Here is a 27,521-nt window from a genome sequence, read left to right as displayed (position 1 = left end):
ACGTTTTAAAAATTTGTTTCATTGGTTGGTGTAGATGTTAAATAAGGACGGCACCAGAACGCTTCCTTGAGGTAGGCCATTTTTGGATTCTCCATTTGCTCTTTCCTTTTAGCACAACGTAGAAGCGTCTACTACACAACAGTGATCTAATGATATTTACCAGGTCATAGTCAAGCAGTGTTATAGATCCTAGTTAGCAAGGGTCTGTGGTTTATTGTATCATATACCGCTTGTATCAAGGCGATTCCCACTATCTCTTTCTGCTCAAATCGCTCCTCTGAAAATGTTTCACCACACTAGGGCATTTTCTAATGTTAAGGTACTCCATAAAAAAAAAACTTCAATTATATTTGTTGTAAGAATTTAATATTTCTTATCCAACGTATAAAAAATTCTTACAAATATCTCGTTAATTTCTACAAAAATCAATGTTACCAAAAAGTCCGTTATTCTAAGTAATGAATTCTTTGAATCCTAAGCCTAAAACTTCATATTTTGGAAGTATATTACAGGGTATTCTCAAACCAAAAAGCTTCAACGCTTTACATAGTGTGCCTCAAAACTAACATACTGTCTTCCTGAATAACAATTTCTCTGAACTATGCAAAAAAATAAGTAGCAAATACAAATCAAATAAAGTTAAAATTAAGAAATGGGGGGGGGGCTGGTATTAGCATTCATAGACCTAAGAGCAGCATTTGACACGATAGAAAGACAAATTGTAGGGGAATGCTTGAGAACGAATTAATAAGAATCACTAAAGTAAGAACCAACCAACTAGAGACAATAATAGGATACCATAGATTGCAGCGGTAAAAATAGAATCCTTATGTCCTCGGACGACAGATAGTACTAATAGCAGATTCTGAGAAGAATATGCAGAAAGTAATGGATATATGGGTAGAGCAAATAAAAGAACTAAAAATGGAAATAACCGAGAAAAAGGTAAGATAATGATCATCAACGGCAAATCAGATAAGGAAGATACTGAAATAAAGAGAAATACCGGGAAATAACAAATAGAGGAAAGAAATAAAACAAGTTATACTATGCGTTAGACCCAAAACACAATAGTGATACCGACTGTGCTCTATGCAAGTGAAAACTGGACAATTCTCGAAAAATAGACAAAATGGGATAGACTAAGCAACGAGACTATTAGGAGAATGAATAACCAATAATGAATAAACGAGCAGAGATAAATAACTGGTATGGGCATTTGATGAGGATGCAACCCAACAGAATTACAAGAAAATTCCACGAAGCAAAGAACATCATAAAAGAAAAAAGAGGCAGACCAAGAAAAAATGGATACAGCAAGTAGTAGAGGCGAGAAAAGTTAAAGAAAAATCACTCGAGGAATTGAAAATAATGACAGGAAATAGAAATGAATGGGTGAATGGAAACTTAAGTAGCGAGCCCAAATCCGACACTCTGAATAGGGTAAAAGGAAGGGGAGAAAGAAAGAAGTAAAGAAAGTCTGAATCAAATAAACATGTTATTTAACGTCGATTTTTTGAGACACACTATACAAACTAATCAATATGTTACCCTGTAGTTATATCACCAAGTAAGCTTTCACCTTTTTTTGGTATGTAGTTCTTTTGAACACATTTGGTGTGTACACAGTGAGCTCATTTTTAATATTTTATGATCTAGTTCTGCAAAGAACCGAAAATAATAAGCACCATTAAGCGAAGTATAGTACAGCACAACACAACAAATCGTCGGCATAATGTGAAAAATGCTTAAGTCCAAAATACCTGATTTTACAGGAGAGACAAAAAACTAACCGTACGTAAGTCCACTTGTATACAACTAAATATAATGTGAAAATTGCGCAAGTCCCTAAACAATTTAAATTCACGTTTTTAGTAAAAGACTTTTTATTGTATAAACATTAGAAAAGCACCGATACGTTTGAACGGTTTGGCCACTAACAAGAGCGGACTTACGGGACTTGTGCAGATTTCATATGGTTTTCAACACTAATGGACTTATGCACATATTAGAAGAAAACAGAGCCATACATAGCTTTAGGATAATGCTAAGAGATGTCATCAAAAGTCTAAAATTGAATATTTTGGACTTACGCATTTTTCATATTAGGCCGACGAAATGCTCTGTTGGCTTTTAGCAACAACTTAGCCTCTTTTTCTATTTGTCACTCCGATGCACGTAGATAATTTTAACAAGAACTTATTTTCGGTTCTCTGCAGTATTTCTACAAGAATCTACATACTTTTCAACAATTTTATCATTTTTATTTCATATTTTTTCAATTACTCGGTCAATGAATCCATCAAATTCTTGCCGTCAAATGCAAAACTATATTGGTACTTTAAAGGATTTGATTCAAAATTCAACAAAAATAAAATTGAGTATGAAGTTATTACTAGAAAAGTTTTAGGTCGGTATAAATATATTTTCAAGTCAATTATTTTGAAACAAATACATGGTTGCAATTCCAGCCATCGTGGCGGCCATAGTTCGGTGGCTAGGTACTAGTAGGCTATTGATTATGTACTATACAAAGGAACTACAACGTTAACGGGGTTTTATTATTTCATATGGTCAATGAATCTCTATATATGAAAAAACCGCGGAGTGCTACCATTTAAAGGGGTGCGTTTTTGAGAAATGGGTGAATTAGTCCCTGGGCACAGGTTACATTAGGGTGAGTTCTATGCACTTTTGGTACAAACACGTCAACATAAAAATTGTTCCTGGTTAAATTTACTATCTAAATATAACTTTTGAAAGTCAAAGATACTTTTTTTACAAAAATATATTCAAAAGAAAAAGCACAAAGAAACCCAAAAGAAAGAAATTTTGTTTTTTGTCCCATAACTTTTGTCCACGGGGATATAGGTATAGACATTGCTTCACAGAAAAAAAACTTACATATTTTCTCTTTAAAATGATGTTTGGTAAAGGCCATTAGGATTTACAGTTTTCAAAATATGATTTTTCAAAATTCGCCACTCACAGCAATTTTGGGCAATTTTCCTTGTTATTTCGCAAATATTGTTCTGTAACTTTTTCTACGTAACTTTAGGCATATGCAATGGTACATGTAAGAGGGGTAGAAATCAATTACCTTTAAAATGTTCTACTGTATAATGTTGTACGACTTCTTTTAAAGAGGTTATCTTTTTCAATATTTTATACTTTTAACGAGTTTTTATATTTTTTACGATTATTTTTTAAATTTCCGATTATAACTTTTTTTTTTCTACATTTAGGTATTTATTATATAATAAAAAAGAAAGCTTATTCTGTTTACTTTAAAATGGTGTACAGTCGAACCCGCTTATTAGAATACCGGTTAAAGGAATATCCAGGTTTAAGGAATAGAAATTTGAGGTCCCAAAACGTTTTTTGCTAGGCTTATATGATCGGTTATTAGAACATCCTTGTTATAGGAATACTTTTCCTTGGCACGGCGGCTATTCCAATAAGCGGGTTCGACTGTATTATAAAAATTCTAGGATTATTTTTGAATAAGATATGCTTTCTCGAAATGTAATAAGTATATACTTGCAACGATTTTTGATTTTAGGATTATGATTATTTTTAAATTTCTCATTATAACTTTTTTATGTGATTGTGTGTTATGATTGAATCTTATTTTTTATAGGTAATACTTTGGATCCACTTGACTCGACCGGGAAAACTTCAAAATATGGATTAATTCCAATATTTACTGTCAAAGCTCCTGCACCATAAGCTTTGCTTGAAAAAATAGCATGTAAATGTACCAAAGGATGTACAACAAACTGCGGTTGTAGGAAGATAGGAAGTAGTTGTTCAATATTCTGCCAAGGGTGCATGTGCAAGGGTACTAAATAATCGTGGGAACTCTAAGATAACTGAGGTGTCAGAGGAAGATATTGAAGCTAATGCTAACGAACAGATGGACTTTGATTTTGAAAATTTTTTAAATGTCAACGTTTAAATAATTTTAACTAAAATGATGTTTTCTAAGACTAATGTTTATGTAATTTTTGTAAAAAAAATAATTTTAAATAATACAGGTAAAAAAATATCAAAGAATCACTCGGTTTACATTATTTAAATATAGATGATATACCATTTTAAAGAACAGAAAGTAAGCCCTCGTTATTAAGCAATATATAGTATATTCATGTACAAGAAAAAAAAGTTATAATGAGAAATTTAAAAAATAATCCTAAAATCAAAAATCGTTGCAGGTACTTATTACATTTTGAAAAATAATATCTTATTCAAAAATAATCCTAGTATTTTTGTAATACACTATTTTAAAGTAAACAAAATAAGCTTTTTTTATTATATAATATATTATATACCTAAATGTAAAAGCAAAAAAGTTATAATGAGAAATTTCAAAAATAATCGTAAAAAATGTAAAAAATAATATTTTTTTATATTAGGTATTATATAATATATAATATAATATTATATTATATACTATGTATAATGTAATATTATATAATATATAATATAATATATAATAATAATATTATTTTATTTTTATATTATATTATAAGAAATCGTTAAAAGTATAAAAACTTTAAACCATAATCTCTTTAAAAAAGTCGTACAACGTTATACAGTAGACCATTTTAACAATATTTGCGAAATAACAAGGAAAATTGCCCAAAATTGCTGTGAGTGGAGAAATTTGAAAAATCATATTTCGAAAACTGTAAATCCGAATTACCTCTACCAAACATTATTTTAAAAAGAAAATATGTAAGTTTTTTTTCTGTTAAGTAATGTCTATACCTATATCCTCGTGGACAAAAGTTACGGGACAAAAAACAAAATTTCTTTCTTTTGGGTTTCTTTGTGCTTTTTCTTTTGAATATATTTTTGTAAAAAAAAGTATCATTGACTTTAAAAAGTGATATTTAGATAGAAAATTTAACCAGGAACAATTTTTATGTAGATATGTTTGTACCAAAAGTGCATAGAACTCACCCTAATGTAACCTGTGCCCAGGGACTAATTCACCCATTTCTCAAAAACGCACCCCTTTAAATGGTAGCACTCCGCGGTTTTTTCATATATAGATGTCCATTGACCATATGAAATAATAAAACCCCGTTAACGTTGTAGTTCCTTTTAGTTATCTTATTTTGAATATCGCCTAGTGAGAACAATAGTGGCGAAACTCGAAAATTAACGTTTTTGAGTTAAGTCCATCAATCGACATCTAAATATGCCCACTTTTATGTGCAATATCGGCTAACAATTATTTAATTTCCTTATTACTAGAGGGCGCCTACAAGTCTTTATGGTATTGTGAATTTGTCAAATATTTTGATGCATTAACGACGAAAGCACACCAAACTTTATATCAATACTGGCGAATCTGTAATTACGCCGTGCCTACATGTATTTGAAATATTAGATATTTTATTAAAGATAGTAGTACAATGTGCAATAGTGGCGAATGAGCACTTTTGTCTGTGTGGTCATTTTTGCTTTTGTGTTTTTTTTATAAAACTTCTTACAGAGAAACTCAGTTTCAATCGTTCTTAGGTACTTAGAAATAGCAAATCAAGAAAGCGTCTATCCACTTTGGATCAGTATTGTTTAATTCCACACTATCTAGAACCAATATTCATTTCTAAAAAGAAGTCTTACAAAATAAATCAATTCCTTCTACTCACAATCATTTCTTTAGTAGTTTGAAATACGAAACATACGTGAGTAAAATGATGAATTTAATTTTACTATTCATAGTTCTTTTGCTTACTTTTTATCTTTTATCATGTTTATCGTTTTCATAATTATTACTTAAGATCTTATTTTGTTATTTTTCTATTGTAATTTAGTTTCATTTTGCGCATAACTGGTGTGTACAATAAAATATTTTATTTGATGCGTTTAATTTATTTTTAAAAGTAATTTTTTTAATTATTTAAAACAGAAACTAAACTGTTGTAGTATTAGTATTAAAGTATAGTGGCGAAACATCAAATTAAACATCTTCGATAATGCAATAATGGCGTAACGCAGAAAAAAAATCAAAAATAAATATAATATCCATCTTTTCTTCAAATAAAATTACTTCTACTAATTGGTTTACATATCTAGAAAGCACATTATTAGAAAAATTTTGCAAAATGATTACCTGTAAGTCAGTTATACTGTTTAGCAGTTTCATCAAAACTTCAAATACGATTATCTCTAAATGTTCATTTTAAAGTTTCGTCACTATTGTTCTCACCAGGCGATATAATCAATAGCCTATAGCCAGACGAACTGGTAATGTAGTGGTGATATATCATCATCAAAATGTAACTCATCAAAAATGTCTAAGGAACACCACTGTTATTCCATATTTTTCAATATGGCATTCCAAGACTTTGACGTTTATGACACTGCTGGGAGGCATTGTATTTATTTATATTTGTACCACATTGTGTTTCTTATGTTTTTTACCTTTAATAGTTTTTTAGTTGTATTTTCCGAACATTTTGTTGTTGATTTTGTGTAGTTTTTAGTTGTAGAAGTACTTAAACGACTTAGCAGTGAATAAATAAACATCAGTGAATGTATTCGAAAGTTGTTGGTACACAATACAGAATCTATAGCAGAATCTGATGTTGCTAGTAGGTAAAATAAATAATATAGATTCATTTTCCCTCAAGGTTAACCTACAGTGCAGACAGTTTATCAAGCGTAAGTAACATGGACATTTTTAGTTATTTAGCATTTTTATAGGACATTTTATAGCATTTAACCATTGTTTTTGTCTCTCAGATGATAACTTATTTAGTTCAGTTTTATGCTTAAATTTTAGCACTGATGGTAACCGATAAAATTAAACTTTATCACGCTTTATTACTTCGCATTTCACACTTTAATACACAACGGAAATGAGGCATATTCTTTTATTCTTTTTAAATTAATTATTCCAGTGAAAATATTAAATTAATCCTTATACAAAACAAAATTACAAAATAACGTAACTAAATTGATTTAAAACGCATTAAGAACTAACAGAATAACAATTATGTTTCCCTCCCAGCCGCCATATTGATTTAATTTTGACAGCATGTTTTAATGCCCTATATTTGTATCTCGGGACAGCAATTTACGGTCTTGATCACAAGCGTTTATAGCCGAATGTCAGCCGAAATCAGGCGATAGTTTGAAATAATATGAAATGTTCATTTGCATTTTTACGTAGATTAGGTGTAATGCGTTTTTAGCAGTGTCTCCATTGTAGAATTATCTCGCTATCTAAAATTACTAAAAGACCGAGATGCAAGTTGACTTTGAGGTCGGTTATCTCGAAAATGGTTTGAGATATCAAAATATCGAAATGCAGTTTTCAGATTTGGTTTCAGGAGACAAAACTACATAAGAATCCATCGGTAGATCTGCTCCAGCTTTTGCAGGGACGGCGAAGCACGAACAAACGAACAAACATACTTTGCGAATTTATAAACAAAAACAAAATTTTTGTTGAAAAAACTTTTTGAGTTCCTTAGACATTTTTTATGTGTATTTAAATATTTTGTATCTTAACTTAAAAACGATTTAAATAAACGAAAACCTTTCCAGTGAACACTAATTTTACAAAAACAAAAGGCTCATTTTAACATAGAACCAAATCCTACAAATTACATTTTTAATATAACAATTTGAAAATTAGAAAGTATAAAACTATTATATTATATCGTAAAAAACACCCGCTTAAGACAAATATAATGCACAAACACAACTCCGAACCGCTTTTTCATTGGTTTCAACGAAAAAGCACTTTAGCAGTTCCGCCTTTTACAAATCACATCCGCAAATTCCAATTATTTTTTCGAGACATAAAGTTGGCTATGCTTTTTGAACTGTCAAAAAAAGTTTATAAGTTATATAAAGTATAGACCATGCCAGGTCACGTGACTTTGACAGCGTCACTGAGGGGCAAACCTTGTGTTTTCAGTGTACTTTTTGCTTTTTTCTCGTTTTATTATTAAGAAACTGTGGGTTTTAACCGCAAAAATGTCAAATATTGGATATTATGACATTTTCAAAGGGGCTGTAAAAACCGGTATAATTAGAAAATTGGTATTCTTAACCCACAACTCTCCTCGTTCTTTAAGTGTGACAAGTGTTCTAAAAAATTCACTTTATTTCTTTCACCTATCCTGAAACACTTTAAAACTGAAAACGCTTGCATTTTAACGATATTCTTAAATTAAACAATGGTTTTCTGCATTAAATGTACTTTGTTTACAAATGATGTTTGTCCCTCAGCGGCTTTTAAATGACGTCACCCTGGAATGGTATATACGTCACTTCAGTCTAATGTCATGCTGTCATTGATTTGAGGTTAGAACAGTCTTACAATATTTATGCAAGATAATTATTGTTAATTATTAGTTGATTTTCGCTCTATAACTAATAAGCGTCTGTTTTCTCTCGTACAACCTTATAATTTAATTGAAATGGTAATAAGAACACTTTATTCAGAGTAGATCTGGAGCTAACTTCATTACAAAAATGTCAGCATAACGCATTACTAATGTTAATGATTGTATAACTTCAAGCATTTTGTCTTCTCTTTTTGGTCAATGATTTGTTGTGTCTATCTTGCTCATAGCTTCAGTGAGCTGACTATCAGCTCATTCAAAAAGCACAGCCTGTTTTATCATTGCTTAACTGATGACTACAATCGTGAGATACTTATATAACATTAAAAACGCTCTTAAGATTTTACACTGGGTAAATTTGGTAAGAAAATTTTAGTTTTGGATTTTTCTATTCAATTAAATATTATTTGATTTATTTGCAATTCAAAATGTCATTGACAATCCAACCAAAGGTTTAGATTTCATAGGTTACTCAACCCATGACTCTTTTGTTCTTTTTTTTTTTTGTGATGTATTTTTCTGTAGAATTTTACCGAATGTAAAACCTTTGGTGCTGGTTCTTGTGGTAATAGGCAAGTATAGAAAATTGTCAACAAAATCTACCACTTCTACAATATAACATAACAAAAATTACGACCAATCGATGAACAAATATTGGATCAGCCATATACGTCGTAAATTAAATTCAAAATACACTTTTGGTCGTCTAGAAAATAAAAAAACGATTCGACTACTGCGACTTCATGCGCAACAGTAATCTCTACCTTTCGCATCAATAACACATAGCAACGATGCAAAAAGGCTCCAGGATACGACCTTATTACTGGAAAAACTCTTCAGCAACTCCCAGAGAAAGGTTTCCAATTTCTGACACAGTTTTCTTCCAGTGGTTTCCAAGGTTTCTGAAAAGCTGACACCAAAGAATATAGACGTTAATAGAAAGGTACTGCCCTGTAACGTTTCAGCATAGGATCTTGTGTTCCTACTGAGTAGGTGCCTGTGGCCTGACAACGACTACGGTATTTTCAAGGGACAAATAAACGTGACCATCTGTTCCATTCAAACTCTTCTTCTAGGAGAGTATATATTCTTTGCTGGCACTATACTCCGACAATAATTTCAAGAAGGACGCCTCCCTGCATGTAGTAACACTACAATTATGAGTCCTATTACTTATTGTCTATTATCTACCTAAACATTTAGGTTGAGGTTGTATAGATAGATTGTAATAAAAGTGGGGTTAATAAAAAAATGTATGTGTTTTGTTTTTTTAATGTTTTATGCCAAAACGTTCTTATTGTCTGGACGACCAATGATAATACAGGTATTTTTATGTTTGAAAATGAGTTGGTATAAAGAAAAAAATTGGTCTATTCGTGGAGCACATCCTCAGAGGGAGAACGCCTGCGCATTACAAAATTGGGAATTCGAGAAGGTCGAATTTTTCCCTCTGAACAGCTAATGCGCAGGCGTTCTCCCTCTGAGTACGTTCAACGTTCGGGGCATGGAACCGCGAATAAGTCTAATATTAAATGATAAAAAAGATATAGATATAAAATTTGTTAGTATTCACTTTTAGTTAATACTTATAAGTATTATCAGTATATGGCTCTTAAACATTCGAAGTGATTAAAAAATTGAAATGTACACCTGGTTCCAAAAAAAACTGATACGACTCTTGAAGCGTATTTTGTAGAAAATTGAGCAGTGTATTTTGAAGGATAAATACTTAATATTTACATACTGTCAATGTCACTGCCAAATCTTAAAATTTGTCAGATAGATTATTCTGTTCCACGGTTGTTAGACTTTATTATTAATCTTTATTATTAATACTTTCTCCGCAACTGAGGGTATCTTATCAACTGTATTGTTTTTAAACAATAGATGATAAAATAAAAATATTGACAGTTGTGAACATATTGCATTGTGTGTGGCCTAAGTTTGGGCTGAAAACTGAAATGTATTACATTTTTACAAAATTTTGGAATATATGTTTAATTACGTAGACCAATTTTAACAGTTGTTTTCAATACAGATTTCAATCCTCTACAAATAGTGTCTAATGTCATTTGATGTCAAATAATTAGGGAAGCTGTAATTCAACAGTTTAGAATTTTACATTGAGTTAATGCAAAATTGTGACGCATGTCACAATTCTCAATGTATTTTCATTGTATTCATTTTTTTTTCGAATCCTGAGAAAACTAATAAATATTTTTGAAAAATTTAAACTCAAAATGAAAGACTACATTATTATCGAGGGCTGAAAGTCCCTGAAAACTTCTATAATATTTATTTTAATAAGTTACAGGGCTGAATTGAATATTAATTTGTTGTGTTGTATAATCCACGTTTACAATAATTATGTGATCTATTTGATGTAAAAACTATCATTTATATACTCTTTATAAAATATAGGAATTCAAAATAATATAAACATTTAGACCTTAATAATTAGTACAATTTATGAATTAACATAATATGTAATCAGTTGTTTGTTGTTTGTTTATTTTATTATTTGTCTGTCATAATAAATATAATGTCAGATCAATCAAATACACTGCTCAACATGATCAAATCTTACTAAGAGTCGTATCAGTTTTTTTAGGAACCGGCTGTACAACCACATAATTATATAACAATCAAAAACTGTTCGAGTAACATAGCTAGGTCCAAATTTCAAAAAACAAAACCCGTCAATTCATTTCCAAGCAGCTGCAAGATATAAGCAAAGCAAAAGTTTCAGCATTGCGTAAAATGTATCCATAAAGATAATTTTCTCAAAATTGTTACTTTTCGTTTTCACTTACCTATAACAACCTGCATGTCATCAATTTCAAACAAAACTATTAATAGACTGGAAAAAAGTAATGCCTGTTTGTGGATTCTCATTTTAAATAGTTAAATAGGAAAGCTCAATATCTACATTCAGGTACAAACTGGGTAATGTGGGAGAAGAATGCGTAAGGCATATATAGCTTGGTAAGTTGGTAATGTTGAATAGAGGTTTCAAAGATTGAGAAACTGAAATTTTATCACACATGACATTTCTGTCAAAGGCAGTAATGATGTGCCTTCAGCACGACATCGGCAGTAGAGAACCGTTGGCGCTCCGGCATCCGCGTAACCCGATACCCCACTCATTTCCACTTCTCCGAAGCATTCGAGGCAGGGCGGCCGAGAGCGTACTTAAGGAGACTACCGAACGGCAGGCTTGCCATGTCTAGGGATTTTCCCCGAATCTAGGGCTTTTTCGAGCGTCAGTGAAGGGATTTTTCTTGATTTATCTTTGAAATCTAGGGATTTTTAAAGTTTGGCATAATTTTTATATTTCTTGCTGGCGCCACCTAGCACACAGTGATTAAAGATGTAGAATTCAGATTTAACGATACAGTTTTCTTCCTTTCATAGGTACATCACTGGGTAAATTGTCAAGGACAGTCCAAAAAATGAATAAGAAGAAGATAGAGGTTATTTGACAGCTGACAACTTCTTATTCCTGATTTAACTGGGTAAATTGTCAATGACATAGCCCCAAAAAAGAAGAAAAAGAAGAATGACGTCATATAATATTAAATTGACAGCTGACAAATAACAATTGCTTCTTTTTTTGTTCTCACACACGGAATAGCAAACAATTTTTTGTTCTGTGCTTGGGAACTGACCTACGGATTTCTAGGGGAATTTGAAGCTCCCGTCTAGAGAGATCCAGAAATTTCATCTGGCAACCTCTGGACTCCCTGGCAGCTAGTGTAGTGAACAGGCAGGCCAACCTAAGTGGTGGAACTCCGCATTAAAGAAATCCGTCGCTCGTATTAGAACGGACGCCGTGTAGCATTGGAGTGAACAGCTACGGCAGCTCCGATCGGAGTTATATGGATGTCCGTGTAATTATTAGTATTTTGATTGTTTGTGCCTTACACTGGAGTGAAGTGTAGAGATATTTTCTTTTGATAATAATAAATATAACTTTATTTTTTTTGCAGACACCCATCGAGCGAGTTTTCTCCGTAACGGGACGAAAAGAGAATTACATTATATTTTGTTATTTTTAATTTTGAACTGTATACAGGGTGTAACAAAAATACAGGTCATAAAGTAATTCACATATTCTGGGGCCAAAAATAGTTCGAATGAACCTAACTTACCTTAGTACAAAGGACACCGCACACATCTTATGGAAAATATAATGTCGCTCAAATTCAATAAAATTTATATGAATAGATTCGTTTCAAATTAACGGTTTATTCTTATCATTGCGCCAACTCTTAATTTTTAATAATAAGAGCAGAAATTGATATAAATCAATCTGAAATCAAATGGGTAGGTACATAAGAGAGAAAAAATATTTTAAAATACCCAAATTATCGGTACTTCATAAATCTTCTCGGGCTATTAAGCAACTTATTATAATAGTTTCACTAATCCGCTTAGGCCCAGCGGGGTTTAGATTGTTTTGAATAGCACCCAGAGCAATAGTGATTATAACTGACACGTTTATGGACTCCAAAAATGTGATTTCGATAAACTTTAATTGCAATTTGCGCCGTAATTAATCATAATTAAGAGTTGGCGCAATGATAAGAATTGACCGTTCATTTAAAACGAGTCTATTCGTATACATTTTATTGAATTTGAGTGACATTATATTTTCCATAAGATGTGTGCGGTGTCCTTTGCACATAAAAAAAAGTTACAGCCCTTTGAAGTAACAAAATGAAAATCGATTTATTCGAATCTATCGAAAACTATTAGAGATTTTTTATTGAAAATGGACAGGTGGCATTCTTATGGCAGGAGCATCTTAAAGAAAAATTATAGTGTAATTTGTGAACCCCATAAAAATTTTATGGGGGTTTTGTTCCCTTTAATACCCTCAAACTTTTGTGTACGTTCCAATTAAATTATTATGGTGGTACCATTAGTTAAATTCAATATTTTTAAAACTTTTTGCATCTTAGTATTTTTTCGATAAGGCAGTTTTTATCGAGTTGCGACTTCTTTTTGAATATGTTTACATCAAAATTTTATGGGGGATTTGTTCTTTTAAACCCTCCAAATGTTTGTGTACGTTCCAATTAAACTATTTCTGCGGTACCATTAGGTAAACACAGTGTTTTCAAAACTTTTTTGCCTCTTTGTAGTTTTTCGATAATGCTTCTTTTTTAATATGGTTCAAAATATACCTAAAAATGTAAATCATAAATAAATTTTCATATTATCACCTAGGCTCCATAATCGTACTTAACCATATACAAATATGTGGTGGATTTGACAAATATTCAAAATATCTCGATAAAAACTGACTTTTCGAAAAAGTACTAAGAGCCGAAAAAGTTTTAAAAACATTGTGCTTAACTAATGGTACCACAATAATAATTTAACTGGAACGTACACAAAAGTTTGGGGGGGTTTAAAAGGACAAAACCCCCATAAAATTTTTATGGGGAGTCCAAATTTTACTATAATTTTTTTTAAAGATGATACTGCCATAAAAATGCCACATGCCCATTTTCAATAAAAAATCTCTAATAGTTTTCGATATATTAGAAAAAATCGATTTTCATTTTGTAACTTCAAAGGGCTGCAACTTTTTTCTGTGCATATTTGTACTAAGGTAAATTAGGTTCAATCGAACTATTTTTGGTCCCAAAATATGTTTTGGGCCATTTGGGACATTTATGACCCATATTTTTGTTACACCCTGTATAAATATCCTGAATATATTTACTTTATTTTTAACCTATGTTTTACTGAGTCTGGTCCGTCTGGAAATGGTAATAAAGTGGCGACCAAGAACACATAAACGAGGCATAGGAAGAGCACAAAAAAGATGGAGAGACGACAGTAAAGAAAAGGCAGGAAGAACTGGCACCAAATAGAATAACCAAATGTTTGATAAATTTTGACTATTATTTCTAATTTAAATGAATTATTTCGTGCTTGATGACAGCTGATGTATGTTAGATATTAAGTGATGTATTAAATTGATTTGGGTCGTTTTGAATACAATATCTCAGAAACAAACTGTTACGCGGAAGAAAGATGTTACCTACCTCTAATTTCAACATTTCCAGCTTACATCTCTGTAAGAGTTAACGTTATTTTTAAATTTTTATTTTAAATATAATTTGTATTTTGAGCTCACAAAAAGGCATTACCTCGTATGTACAAAATTCTTTAGCTCTTTAGCGAGTTAATCAGTGGGAATAGGTGATAGCGTTTGAAGGATTTTGTTTGATGAGATCTCTTCATCGATAGATCTAACAACTGATTGGTCAGTTCGGCTTACGAAAGAAATTATGATAAACGTTATACTGAGATTCGGGCGGCGACAGTCCGGGTAAATCCTGCTGATAAGAAGTCCCCGGATAATTGTCCCACCACATGGGCAGTGTAGCATGGGCAGGGGGCCCCACGGCGGGGGGCCCGTAGGTCGGAATCGGAAGGGGGGGCTGCACCATTAAGAAAGTGGGCACTGCGGTGTACGACGAAGATTGCGGAGGTTGCAGATGTGGGGGTGGTACTAAGGGGCACCCCCACACTAACCGCTAGCAGCGCTGGTTGTTCCAATGGTTCATATATTCCTGATAAGTCACTGCTATCTTTTCACTTTGATAACGAGTAAGTTTTATTGTACGGCGCACTTCGCTTGATATCACTGATTTGTAGCCCCCCTTCCGAAGTAACGAGTCTATGGTTTGCAGCTGATCCCAACCTAGTAACAAACAAAAATGTAACAATTTAGTATGAAGCAAAAACAATTGGTTTGTATTTAATATACAAAGATTTTTTTTTCCTTTTTAAAGGAAAATTAAAAATGTCAACTCTTAAATTCTACCCGATATATACGTCCATGAAATCGAAACCGCCCTATCTAGGGTGTTATACTAGACTAGTTGTTATAATCTGTATTTACTAAACTCATTGTTATAAAACTATAGTTTTTAAAAACAATAACTGTCTATCTGTCTATCTATCTAACACTAAGAATGTAAATAAAGAACTGTAGGAGAACCTTATTTTACAAATGACCCTCGTTTAACCAATATTTATTAAATAAATTACGCTAGAAAGCAGGAAATATATATCTCTGGATTAATTTATAAAAATAACCTTACCTTGTTCAGATGCTACTTCTGGCAAGTAAGTAGCAGTTCTCTTGTTCCCTTTTTCGTTAATGAACTCTATCCGAATCCCGTGAACTCCGACTTGCCAGTCTAAGTAATCGTCACCATCTTCGAAATGTCTGAGAATCGACACTGACACACTGAGTTTGGGGAATTCGTCGCGAGTTATTGGGCTAAACCTAGAGTCCTTTAAAGCACTTGTTATGGCATATTCTCTGAGTCCTGATTGTAGATTCATGGCATTAAAAGTACCGATGCAGCCTCGAAGTCTCTTGTCTTTTCCGATTTTCCAGGTAACAAACAAGGGACTGAAAAGTAATTTAGTAAGTACTCAAATATTAGTTATTTATAAGATTATTATTATTTATTAATATAGGGAATTACCCCCATTACAAAAAAATATACAGTGAGGATGTTTGAGTTGGAATAAATTCATTTTCTCGAGAATGGACAACTCTGAAGATAAATCCCGAAACAGGTAGATTTTTATTTTTAAATTATAATGTTTGGCATATATTATATCATACTTATGAACTTATTAGGTACGTTTGAACGAAAAATCCTCAGACACAAATTGTGTAGGACGCTTCACCTGTGGTAAAAGGACCTGGTGAATATCTCCTGTCCTTCACACAAGAGGGGAACCAGCTTCTATAGTGGTTGATATAATTAGACTCTGATATTCTTTGTCGAGTCGAAGCAAGGTGTAAATCGGTGTTGAAATGATTAAAATACGTGTGAGATAATTAGTTTATTTAACACAAACACTAATATTTACAAGTATCGTACAAAATAATTATTATTGTTTTTACTACAACAAAAAAACATACATAAATTTGCTATGTGCAATTGACAGTAAAGTGAACCGCGATTTAAGAGTGAAACATGTGATTAGTAACAAGTGAGAGAAGATTCGCGTGAAAAACCGTGTAATGCGATAGGAAAATACGAGACGTGAATACTTTCAGAGTTGAGCGAGAGACGCGACCGATTAGCTCGGTAGTTGACGAATAAGTGATTGAGAGACGAGAGACTAAAAACGACTTAGGCATAAGAATTCCTTTTTCCTTTGGGTCCCCAAAAAGAAGTGGAACTCATTCATCAATGTCCTATGCGTGTCTAATTTACGTTCAGAAATAAACAGAAGATTTAATTTAGTCCAGTAACGACAAAGGCCTTTATTGGTTTAAGGATACATAAATCCGACAGCAAGACAGCTTCACACATTGTCAAGTTGAAAGAATTGTTCTTAATTTCGATCCAAACCCTGGGAACCGGATATATCTTAACCTCGAATGTTTTCGTAGTGCACGGGTCCTTGTATCGCCGACTGAAATGGGAGGCCACGGGACAAGCAAATGTTTTCTCGGAATTGGTTAATTTTGGAAGCTACAAAGGGCAGATGTGTTCGTTTGAAATTATCACTGATTCGACGAATTTTATTAAGATTCTTATATAAGTAGAAATGATAATTAGCTTTATGTTAGAAAATCTAACACAAATATAAGGGAGTGAAAGAAAATGACGTATGGCGCAGAAAATATAATTTTGAACTATACGCAGCATACAATGAACCCGACGTCATAACATCCATAAAAATCGGACGTCTGCGCTGGATCACCAAAAAGACCGAAACACCAAAACATATAATGAGGCAAACACCAGTAGGGAGAAGGTCAAAGGGAAGACCCAAACTTAGATACGTGGAACAAGTGGAACAAGATCTGAAAACACTTGAGATTACCCACTGGAAGAACAAAGCAAGGAACAGAACAGAATGGCGGAAAATCCTAGAACAAGCCAGGACCCAAAAAAGGTTGTCGAGCTACTGATGATGATGATATACAGGGTGCGCCAAACCTCTGGTCTTCTTTGATTACGGCTAAACTATGAGATATACAAAAAAATGTTTATAACAAAACTAATGTGTATCAAAGAGGTCTATAATTTAAAATTATTTTCAATTATACAGGGTGAGTCAGAACGACGGTATGAACCAAAGTTGTATTTTTTTAAATGGAACACCCTGTATATTAAATCATTTTTGAATATATTATTTAAAAATATGAAAAATTTGTATAAGGTCTTATAGGCCTAAAGTTAATAATTTTCAAAATATTTACATTTTTATTGAGAAAAATGGTAATATTTATAGGGTTGTGGATTATGTTTCCAAGGAAATAAAAATTTAGGTGATAGGTCAAAGTTTTTAAAATATAGTGTTATTTTTAAATAATTTAATATTTTTTACTTTTAGCCATAAAATATACAGTGTTATCACTATTTGCAAATACAAAATTTTCTCATTTTTTTTTAAATGGGACACCCTGTATATTAGTTTTGCGTTTGGTAGTAAATATTACAACCTTTCTTTTGGTATAAGGTTGTATGTACCTAGCATGTTTCGTTTTGTAGATATTTTTAAAAAACTATAGATTTTACGTTTTTGCGGATTTTTTATTTAAAAATTTTTTTGCAAAAAAAATAATTATAATCTGGTTTTAGAAACATACACTAAAATATAAAATATGAAAATAAAAACGTAATTAAAGATTAAAATAAATCGTATGCTAGTACAATTCAATTGAATTTAATAACTTTAAATTATTTTACAAAAAATATTTTACCTTATTAATGAATACATAAATTAGTTACTAAATTAAATAAACAACCAAATTTTAAATCAATCGTAGTAATTCTTCTACCGCAGCAACTTTCCCGTAAAAAATTAATTGTTAGTTATATTGTATTTACGAGTAAGATCAGTTAATAACTTTTTAATTTACCTACATCTTGAGAACGTATAAAGTATGCTTTGAAACAAATGAACGTTATGGAAGTATATTAAGAAGTAAATAGTATCTATGTACCTACTCGTGTCACAAAAGCTGGTAATAATTTCTAATGGTTTCGCCCAAATCAAATGTCATATCCAAAAATTTTTCGGTTAAAAAATTAAAATTTAAAATATAAAAAATTGTTACAAAAATTTCAACTATAAAAGTATTACCAGTTTTTGTGACACTAGTAAATACTATTTATATTAATAAATAATTTGGATGATACATTTAACATTCATTTGTTTCAAAGCATACTTTATAATAATTTTTATATTCTCAAGATGTATGTAACTAAATTTAAAAGGTAAATTAAAAGTTTAACTAAATACAATTTAACTAACAATTAATTTGGTACAGGAAAGTTGCTGTAGTAGAAAAATTACTACGGTTGATTTAAAATTTGGTTGTTTATTTAATTTAGTAACTAATTTATGCATTCATTAATATGGTAAAATATTTTTTGTAAAATAATTTAAAGTTATTAAATTCAATTGAGTTGTACTAGCATACGATTTATTTTAATCTTTAATTACGTTTTTATTTTCATATTTTATATTTTAGTGTATGTTTCTAAAACCAGATTATAATTATTTTTTTTGCAAAAAAAATTTTAAATCAAAAATCCGCAAACACGTAAAATCTATAGTTTTTTTAAAATATCTACAAAACGAAACATGCTAGGTACATACAACCTTATACCAAAAGAAAGGTTGTAATATTTACTACAAAACGCAAAACTAATATACAGGGTGTCCCATTTTAAAAAAATGAGAAAATTTTGTATTTGCAAATAGTGATCACACTGTATATTTTATGGCTAAAAGTAAAAAATATTAAATTATTTAAAAATAAGACTATATTTTAAAAACTTTGACCTATCGCCCAAATTTTTATTTCCTTGGAAACATAATCCACAACCCTATAAATATTACCATTTTTCTCAATAAAAATGTAAATATTTCGAAAATTATTAACTTTAGGCCTATAAGACCTTATACAAATTTTTCATATTTTTAAATAATATATTCAAAAATGATTTAATATACAGGGTGTTCCATTTAAAAAAATACAACTTTGGTTCATACCGTCGTTCTGACTCACCCTGTATAATTGAAAATAATTTTAAATTATAGACCTCTTTGATACACATTAGTTTTGTTATAAACATTTTTTTGTATATCTCATAGTTTAGCCGTAATCAAAGAAGACCAGAGGTTTGGCGCACCCTGTATATCATACTAGTGATGTCATCCATTTGGGCGTGATGACGTAATCGATGATTTTTTTAAATGAGAATAGAGGTCGTGTGATACCTAAAAAACAGAAAAAAATGTTAATTTGAAAAATAAACATTGCTTTTGGCTTAAATTAAATGTTCAACTAATAGGCAGGTGGGTGACAGCTTTAATATTGAATTTAAGTGAAAAACAATATGGTATAGAAAATAACTTATATTTCAATAATCACTTTGAAATTTTATGTTTCAGGATCTCTATTAGTCCCAATCACTGCAGCAGTGGAGCTGTTTTTATTTTCACAGTGCCCGTAGATCGCGCATAAATCGTTTAATTTTCAATATTTTTTTATGAAAATTGTTTTACATAATACTTCTTTTTATAATAAATGCTCATGCAAATTTTCATAACGATTGCTACAGTACTTTTTATTTTAGAAATTCCCAAAAACAGTATATGAATTTCGCATTTTTACATTAGGATAGCCCCTTAAATAAATTATATTTATAATTGATGGATTCGACCATTACAGGAACTAACAGACAACTTGACCAATTTCTATCATATATTAATTCACTTCATAATAATATTGAGTTTACAATAGAAACAGAACAGAATAACTCCATAAACTTTCTAGATGTAACGATTTCCAGACTACACAACAAACATGAGTTCTCCGTATATCATAAACCTACCCATACTGAGACAACTATACACAATTCATCATCCCATCCTACACAACACAAATTAGCAGCCTACCATAGCATGATACATAGACTGACAGAAATTCCCATGACAAAAAATAACTTCGAGATAGAACTAAACATCATTAAACAAATAGCAGTAAACAACGGCTATAACGAACAAAGAGTTAACAAAATTTTAAACCAAAAACTCCATAAGAAAGCCCTGAAATTAGTGTATCCACCACCACAGAAAGAACCCAGTACCTTCTGCTCTCTCACATATACTGGCAAGATAACAACAAAAATAGCCAGATACATAAAAAAGAAAGGAATAACACCAGCTTTCAGAACTAACAACAACTTAAGAAAATATATTAAGAACAATAAAAGCCGAAAGAGAAAGCAACTACAGAGTGGTGTGTACAAACTAACTTGTGGTGACTGTCCGAAAACGTACATCGGTCAAACTGGCAGAACTTTTGACAAACGGATAGCAGAACACAAAAGGGCATTCAACAATAGAAAAACAGACACTTCTACATACGCACTTCACCTTCTAGATCATAATCATTCTTTCAATAAAGAGTTTCAAATTCTACATATTCAAAATAAAGGCCTTAAGCTATCTTTTTTAGAATCTATGGAAATTAATAAACTGAAAAATACAGATATAATTCTGAATGACCAACTCGAGACAAACAGCTCCCCACTCCTCAACCTCTTCAGTTGAATACTTAAAAAGGCAAACACATTGTAAACTATATCACTTGAGAAAGGCACTCTGCCGAAACAGCTGTAGTCACTTAGTTATAATAAATTTTGTGGAAGTATAGAAAACAAACGTTTTCAGTGTTTTATTGTTAGAATTATAGTTATACATTTCTTTTCTTCTCAATTAATTAAATTCAAAAAATTTCTTTGGACGGCATAAATAATTATGTTAATGTTTATATTAATGAATAGAGCATTGAATAACCTTTCGAATGAGCTACCACACGACCCCTATTGTGATGACGTCACTAGTATGATATATATGCCAAAACGTTACAATTTAAAAATAAAAATCGACCTGTTTCAGGATTTATCTCCAGAGTTGCCCATTTTCGAAAAAATTAATTTATTCCAACTCAAACATCCTCACTGATGTTAACATGCAGTGTAAAACTCTCTCTGTAATTGCTTACAAATTAAGTGAAATTCAAATCTTAATTACAAATAAAATAAAATATTAATTATTTATGAAACAAAATGAACATTCTTGATATTTACTGCATTAAACACAAACAGTTATAGGTACTTACATACATTACATAAACTTTGATCATTATTGTACCACTATAGCCTGTACTATTTCATAGACTGTTTCTACTGTGTCTAACAATGCCATATTTTCAGTTTCCATATATCGCCCAATTTCATCTGTGTTTAGTCTAGTTAAAAAGTACCAGCCATGTTACAAATTTTGTATTATAAACACAGACACACTTTCTTTCATGAAACACCTATTAAAAATGTTTATCTTAACATTTAGTGATAAGTTGTCTGGCTATAAGGTATAAATAATACTCAAATACCAAGGTTTTGAGGCATATTAGTTTTGGTGTATGATAGAGGCAGACATTAAGTAATGTCTCTTAAATATAGTTTTGTGGAGATGACTCACATTTGCAGTACGTTTTTTAGTTAGTCTCTTTGATTGATCATAAAAATATAGAAAGAATTTATCTTTCTAGAGTTCCATTGAAGAGCTCTTTCAAAAGCTGTCATTATTATGACCTCTCTTGTGTGATCACCTCTCTTGTGTCATTGTTTTACTTTGGTCTACCTGGGTTTGATGGTATCCATCCAGAGTTCTTGATACACAGTGGTGCATACACGAAACAGTGGCTTGCAATGTTCTTTAATGATATACTTCAGTCAGGTAACATTCCTTTCTCACTTAAGCGAACAAAGATAATTGCAATTCCGAAACCGGGCAAATCAAACGATAAGCCAGAAAACTACCGCCCCATAGCTCTACTCAGCATGGTATATAAACTATTAGAAAAGCTTCTCCTCAACAGAATTAGTCACAGGGTACTAGAAAATGTCCCCATTGAACAAGCTGGCTTCCGCCCTCATCGAAGCTGTACGGACCAAGTGCTGTCATTAACAACTTTTATAGAAGCTAGTTTTCAAAAGAAACAAAAGACAGCAACAGTATTTATAGATCTAACAGCAGCATATGATACTGTTTGGAGACAGGGATTAATATATAAACTGGCCCGCATTATCCCCTGCAGAAAGATAATTAACCTCATTGACAACATGCTGACCAACAGAGCCTTCCAGGTTATAATGGGAAAGGAGACGAGTAGACAGATGAAACTTAACAATGGTCTTCCACAGGGTTCTGTCCTTGCCCCTTTACTTTTCAGCCTCTATATTGCTGACATGCCTGAAACCGAATCTCGGAAGTTTGGATATGCTGACGACTGGACCCTTGCAACAAGCCACCAATCTTTAGAAACTACAGAAATCACTCTCACGAATGACTTATCCATCCTCAGCGAATACCTTAAGAAATGGAGACTACAGCCAAGTACTACAAAAACTGAAGTATCAGCTTTTCATCTAAACAACAAGTTGGCAAACAGAGAATTGCGAGTGTATTTTAATAACAAGCTGTTAAAACACAATAAATACCCGAAATACCTTGGGGTTACTCTAGACAGAACGCTCACATTCAGAGAACACCTGACGAAAACAGCAGCAAAATTGAAAACACGCAACAATATAATACAGAAACTCTGCGGCACTACATGGGGGTCCACAGCATCAACATTAAGATCCTCTGCTCTTGGCCTGATATATCCGGTGGCAGAATACTGTGCTCCAGTGTGGCTAAATAGCAGGCATACCCACCTGGTCGACACCCAACTAAACCGTACTATGCGTATGATAACAGGCACAATTAAGCCCACCCCTACAATGTGGCTACCTACCCTTAGTAATATAGCACCACCCAACCTACGCCGCGAACATGCATTGGTTAAAGAATATAACAAAATAATGGACAGTCGCCAGCTTCTAGTCCACAACGACATCCCCGATATTCTTGGAAACCGTCTCCGATCCAGGTTACCCCCTCTACAATCTGCTCAAGCGCTGCAGCAATCCAACTTTGACTTAAATACCCGATGGAGAGAAGATTGGGAAAGTAGGACAGATCCGCATTACCATAGTCTACCGGACATCATAGGGAAACCTGGCGAATTTGAACGTCCCCGTAAGATTTGGGCAGCCCTAAATCGAATTCGAACAAACTGTGGAAGATGCGCCGACTCCCTCCACAGATGGGGTAAACTCCCCTCGCCTTCTTGTGACTGCGGCGCTGCAAGACAGACGATCAGTCACATTGTTCAGGACTGCCCACGCAGAGCATACACAGGCGACCCTATAGACTTTGTAATGGCAACCGAAGGGTCAATCGAATATATAAAAAAATTGGACATCTGTTTGTGATGCATTGTATAATGCATAAATCTAACTATATTCTGTGATATACTTAAGCCATACGCTAAATAAAATAAATAAATTTGGTCTACCAATTAAGTTTAGATTTGACCTGCGTTTAGAGTGTCGTGCCTAACTTTTTTGCTTCTACGACACATGGCCTCCATAACTTTGTTGTTTGGGAGGACACACACATCATAAAGAGTCAAAAAATTTATAGCCTCACAGCTGATTCTTGCAGGATTGTTTGATAAAAATATTTACAAATAACTGGTTCTATTGTCTGACAAATTTTTAACGGTACTCCAGTTGTCCGATGCAACAAAGTTTATTGTGTTACGCAATAGTTAAACACCCATTAGAGTGTGTTACATAGAGGGGGAGGGGGGGGTCAAAAATCTTCAAAAATCGCGTTACATAATACTTGAACGCTCCTTTAGAAAATTTGTCTGACTCGACATAACTGAATAGACAAAGCCTCATGAGCGAGGTAATAATGATTAAGTGTAGGCCCAAGGCCTATTTTTGAACATTTTATTTGATATCTTTAAAATACACAACATTCTTCATTCTAAGATTATTTGGTCGAATATGAATGATTAAATTTCAAGTTAATATAATAGGTATTAAAAGGTATTACTGAAAAATAGTAAGTAACTATGAAAAAATTGAAGTGGTGATATCGGGAGGAGGCATTTAGGCAGGACCTTGATGTCAGGTGAAGGGGATTGATGTGGATATGACCCGAGATACAGACTTATGGAGAAATGCAATTAGGGAAGCTGATCCAAAGAGAATGTGGATGATGATGATGTGAATGATTAAATTTCAAGATAATATTATTATGAGCTCATTAGAATCAAAACCTCCTAAATCCTAAATTTTTCGTTCTGCAAATCCAAACTAAAAGTACAAATTTCTGAAGATGTAAGCATGCAGAAAAATGACAAATTAATGTGCTATTTTATGATATTTATTGATGACATTATTATTGAGAAATGCTGGATACTTTCTGGAAAATTTACATTTTTAATGTTTTTTTAGCCTCCTGACAAAATTTCAAATCATGGATCTAGCAGGTTTTGCTTCTGTAGGCCTCATATAATAGGTACAGCTGGTTCCTAAAAAACTGATACGACTCTTAGTAAGATTTGATCATTTTGAGCAGTGTATTTGATTGGTTTGACATTATATTATATTTTTATTATGACAGACAAATAATAAAATAAACAAACACACAACAAACAACTGATTACATATGGGCCATTCCACGAACATACGCCTGTTTTGGATTACTTCGACAACGAATATTTTACTGTGCAACATAAGAAGTACGAAAGTAAATGGCGCTAATAATTATTCCAATAAACAACAATGTAATTTGCAATTTACTTTCGTTCTTTTTATTTTGCACCTTAAAATATTCGTTGTCGAAGTAATCCAAAACAGGCGTATGTTCGTGGAATAGGGTATACATACAGTAGAACCCCGCAAATCCGAACTAATTGGGGGAACAGCCTGTTCGGATTCCGAAAAGTTCGGATTATCCGAAAGTTAGCCTAAGAAGCTAACGAAGATGATTTTTAAAAGATTTGGACTGCCACCGATCCCTTTATGAAACTTTATCCGCACGTTTATGCCTCCAATATTCTAAAGCTGAAAAATATTTAGATCACTGAAATATTAAATCGCTAACGCCAGTAGTGTTTCGTCACGGGACACGGGAATTCGGCCATGTAAATGATTCATTTAATTTGTAATCTGGATATTGATTACACTATGTTTCTCATGTTTCTTATCTTTTTCAATGTTTTCGTTCATAGTATACCATGGGAAATGTGTATTATGCACATTCCTTTATTGATTGTGTTTAGTCTAACTCAACGCTTTTATTCACCCATTAGTGTTGCAGTGTTTAATACTGTTACATAATTATTTTCTCACATATAAAACATGTTTTTAAATTTGTTTTTTGAATTTTAAAAAAAAAATTTCACTTTCCGTTGGTTCAGATTTGCCGAAAGTTCGGATTTGCGGGGTTCGGATTTGCGGGGTTCTACTGTATTATGTTAATTCATAAACTGTAATAATTATTAAGGTCTAAATTTTGATATTATTTTGAAATCTTGCAGTTTTCACATCTTCAAAACGATTCTCTTCTAATCTCTCCAAAAGCGTACTATCTTCATGAGCGGTAGATATTTTTGGTCTTCCAAAACCTTGCTTTCTTTAGAGAGTTTCTTGTTCTCCCCATCTTTTATTAATATTAAAAACTGTTGTTCTGCTTACGTTAAAATGGTTCTTTACGGCAGATAGTGACCAACCATCTTCTAATTTCGTTACAATTCTTGCTTTTAGTTGCTTGCTAGCATGTGGAGCCATTTTTTGAGTTTGAACAGAATACGATATCTGACAAATTTTAAGATTTGGCAGTGACAGTGACAGTATGTAAATAATAAGTAATTATTCTTCAAAATACAGTGCTCAATTTTCTACAAAATACGATTTAGAGTTGTATCAGTTTTTTTAGGAACCAGCTGTACCTATTAGAAGGTGCTAAATAAGTCTGTAACTAGGAAAAAAATTAGCCTGTAGATGTTTTGAGAAAAACCTGTTCAAATAATTTAATTTTAGGTGATTTCAAATAAAAATTTATTTATAATATTAATAAAGAAAAACTTATTAATAAAGACATGTAACTTAGATCTGCACAAGTTTCAGTAGATATCTTTAATTGAAGCAAATAATTAGATGAGATGACCTTTAAAAGCAAATTAATGGCCACACAGTAAATGAATGCTAAGACACAGATAATACATATTTCATATCAGCATAGGTTTTTTTATTGATTTTTTGTTTGCAAAAACAATTATTCAGCTCTATGTTATAAACATGAAATTAATTTGATATAAATAAAAAAACAACAAGACAAAACAACAAAGATTTTTCCTTGCAAACAATTCCCAACTGTCAAAAATAAATCTGGGGAATGACATTGAAGTTTTTCACTAAAATGCAACAACCATTGCACCCTTTAAACAAAGGAAAGTGATTGAGGAAGGTTCAATGACCTATTTGGTCAATACCTGAACCTGATTTAATGGCAATTCGTCTGCAAAAGGCAAAAATCCTTACTGTGATAAATGATCAAATAAATAATGCAGCCTTACTATGCATCATTGCTAAATGACGGGTTCTTCGGAGGAGCGAGGTTATATAAATGACTGTAGAGGACATCGAAACAAAAGAAACACATTTCTGGAAGAGCGACGGTTCCCAGGCCGTTGCTGATTCCGTTATGGACGACTGACGATCCATTGCATGACGGAATGCTGGCGGAATTGTTCAGTTTTTGTTTCTTTGTACCACAACAACCAGCAGCCATCGCACTTTTCTTTCCAGCAACCAACACAGGTAAACACTCCACACTCCACCAGCTGTGCTGCTGCCAAGGTTGCAGGCTGATCAGTCATAATGGGCAGTGTTGCCGCTTTGCAGTGAGGAAAAATCAGCAGATTTTGGGGAAAATCAGTTTTCTACATAAATTCAGTACATGACCTTCAAATCACTGTTCAAATCGAATAAGAAATGCTTAAATTTATGTTTTGGTTATATGTATTTAAAATCATGATTTGCTTTATCTCTAAGTGTATTCCCTGCTTGGAAAATACTTTTATATTCCTAAAATAATATAACAATATTATTGTTATAAAATGTAAATAGTTTGGTTTTAATTAAATTAGGTATGCTATATGGATTCAGA

The 27,521-nt window shown here is 32.2% G+C and overlaps 1 protein-coding gene across 1 annotated transcript; it reads right to left on the bottom strand.

The window, feature by feature from the left end:
• Positions 1–344: 344 nt before the first annotated feature.
• Positions 345–27,219, bottom strand: LOC126886314 (AMMECR1-like protein). The gene is made up of 3 exons (XM_050653191.1): positions 26,929–27,219; positions 15,494–15,810; positions 345–15,090 (listed from the first exon to the last, which is right to left on the bottom strand). Exons 1-3 carry the CDS (start codon positions 27,141–27,143, stop codon positions 14,924–14,926), a joined length of 699 nt encoding a protein of 232 aa, XP_050509148.1. The 5' UTR covers positions 27,144–27,219; the 3' UTR covers positions 345–14,923.
• Positions 27,220–27,521: the final 302 nt, after the last annotated feature.

The sequence above is a fragment of the Diabrotica virgifera genome, chromosome 1 (assembly GCF_917563875.1).
Source record: "Diabrotica virgifera virgifera chromosome 1, PGI_DIABVI_V3a".
NCBI lineage: Eukaryota > Metazoa > Arthropoda > Insecta > Coleoptera > Chrysomelidae > Diabrotica > Diabrotica virgifera.
The sequence above is the reverse complement of the archived record's forward strand: the minus strand, read 5'-3'. Positions and strand labels throughout refer to the sequence as shown.

Excerpts from the sequence above, each read along its gene's own strand:
- LOC126886314 (XM_050653191.1), bottom strand. The coding sequence starts at position 27,143 with ATGGCTGCTGGTTGTTGTGGTACAAAGAAACAAAAACTGAACAATTCC. Across the intron at positions 15,811-26,928 it reads TCATTTAGCAATGATGCATA|TCCCTTGTTTGTTACCTGGA; the intron begins GTAAGGCTGCAT and ends ATTACTTTTCAG. Across the intron at positions 15,091-15,493 it reads AGAAGTAGCATCTGAACAAG|GTTGGGATCAGCTGCAAACC; the intron begins GTAAGGTTATTT and ends GTTTGTTACTAG.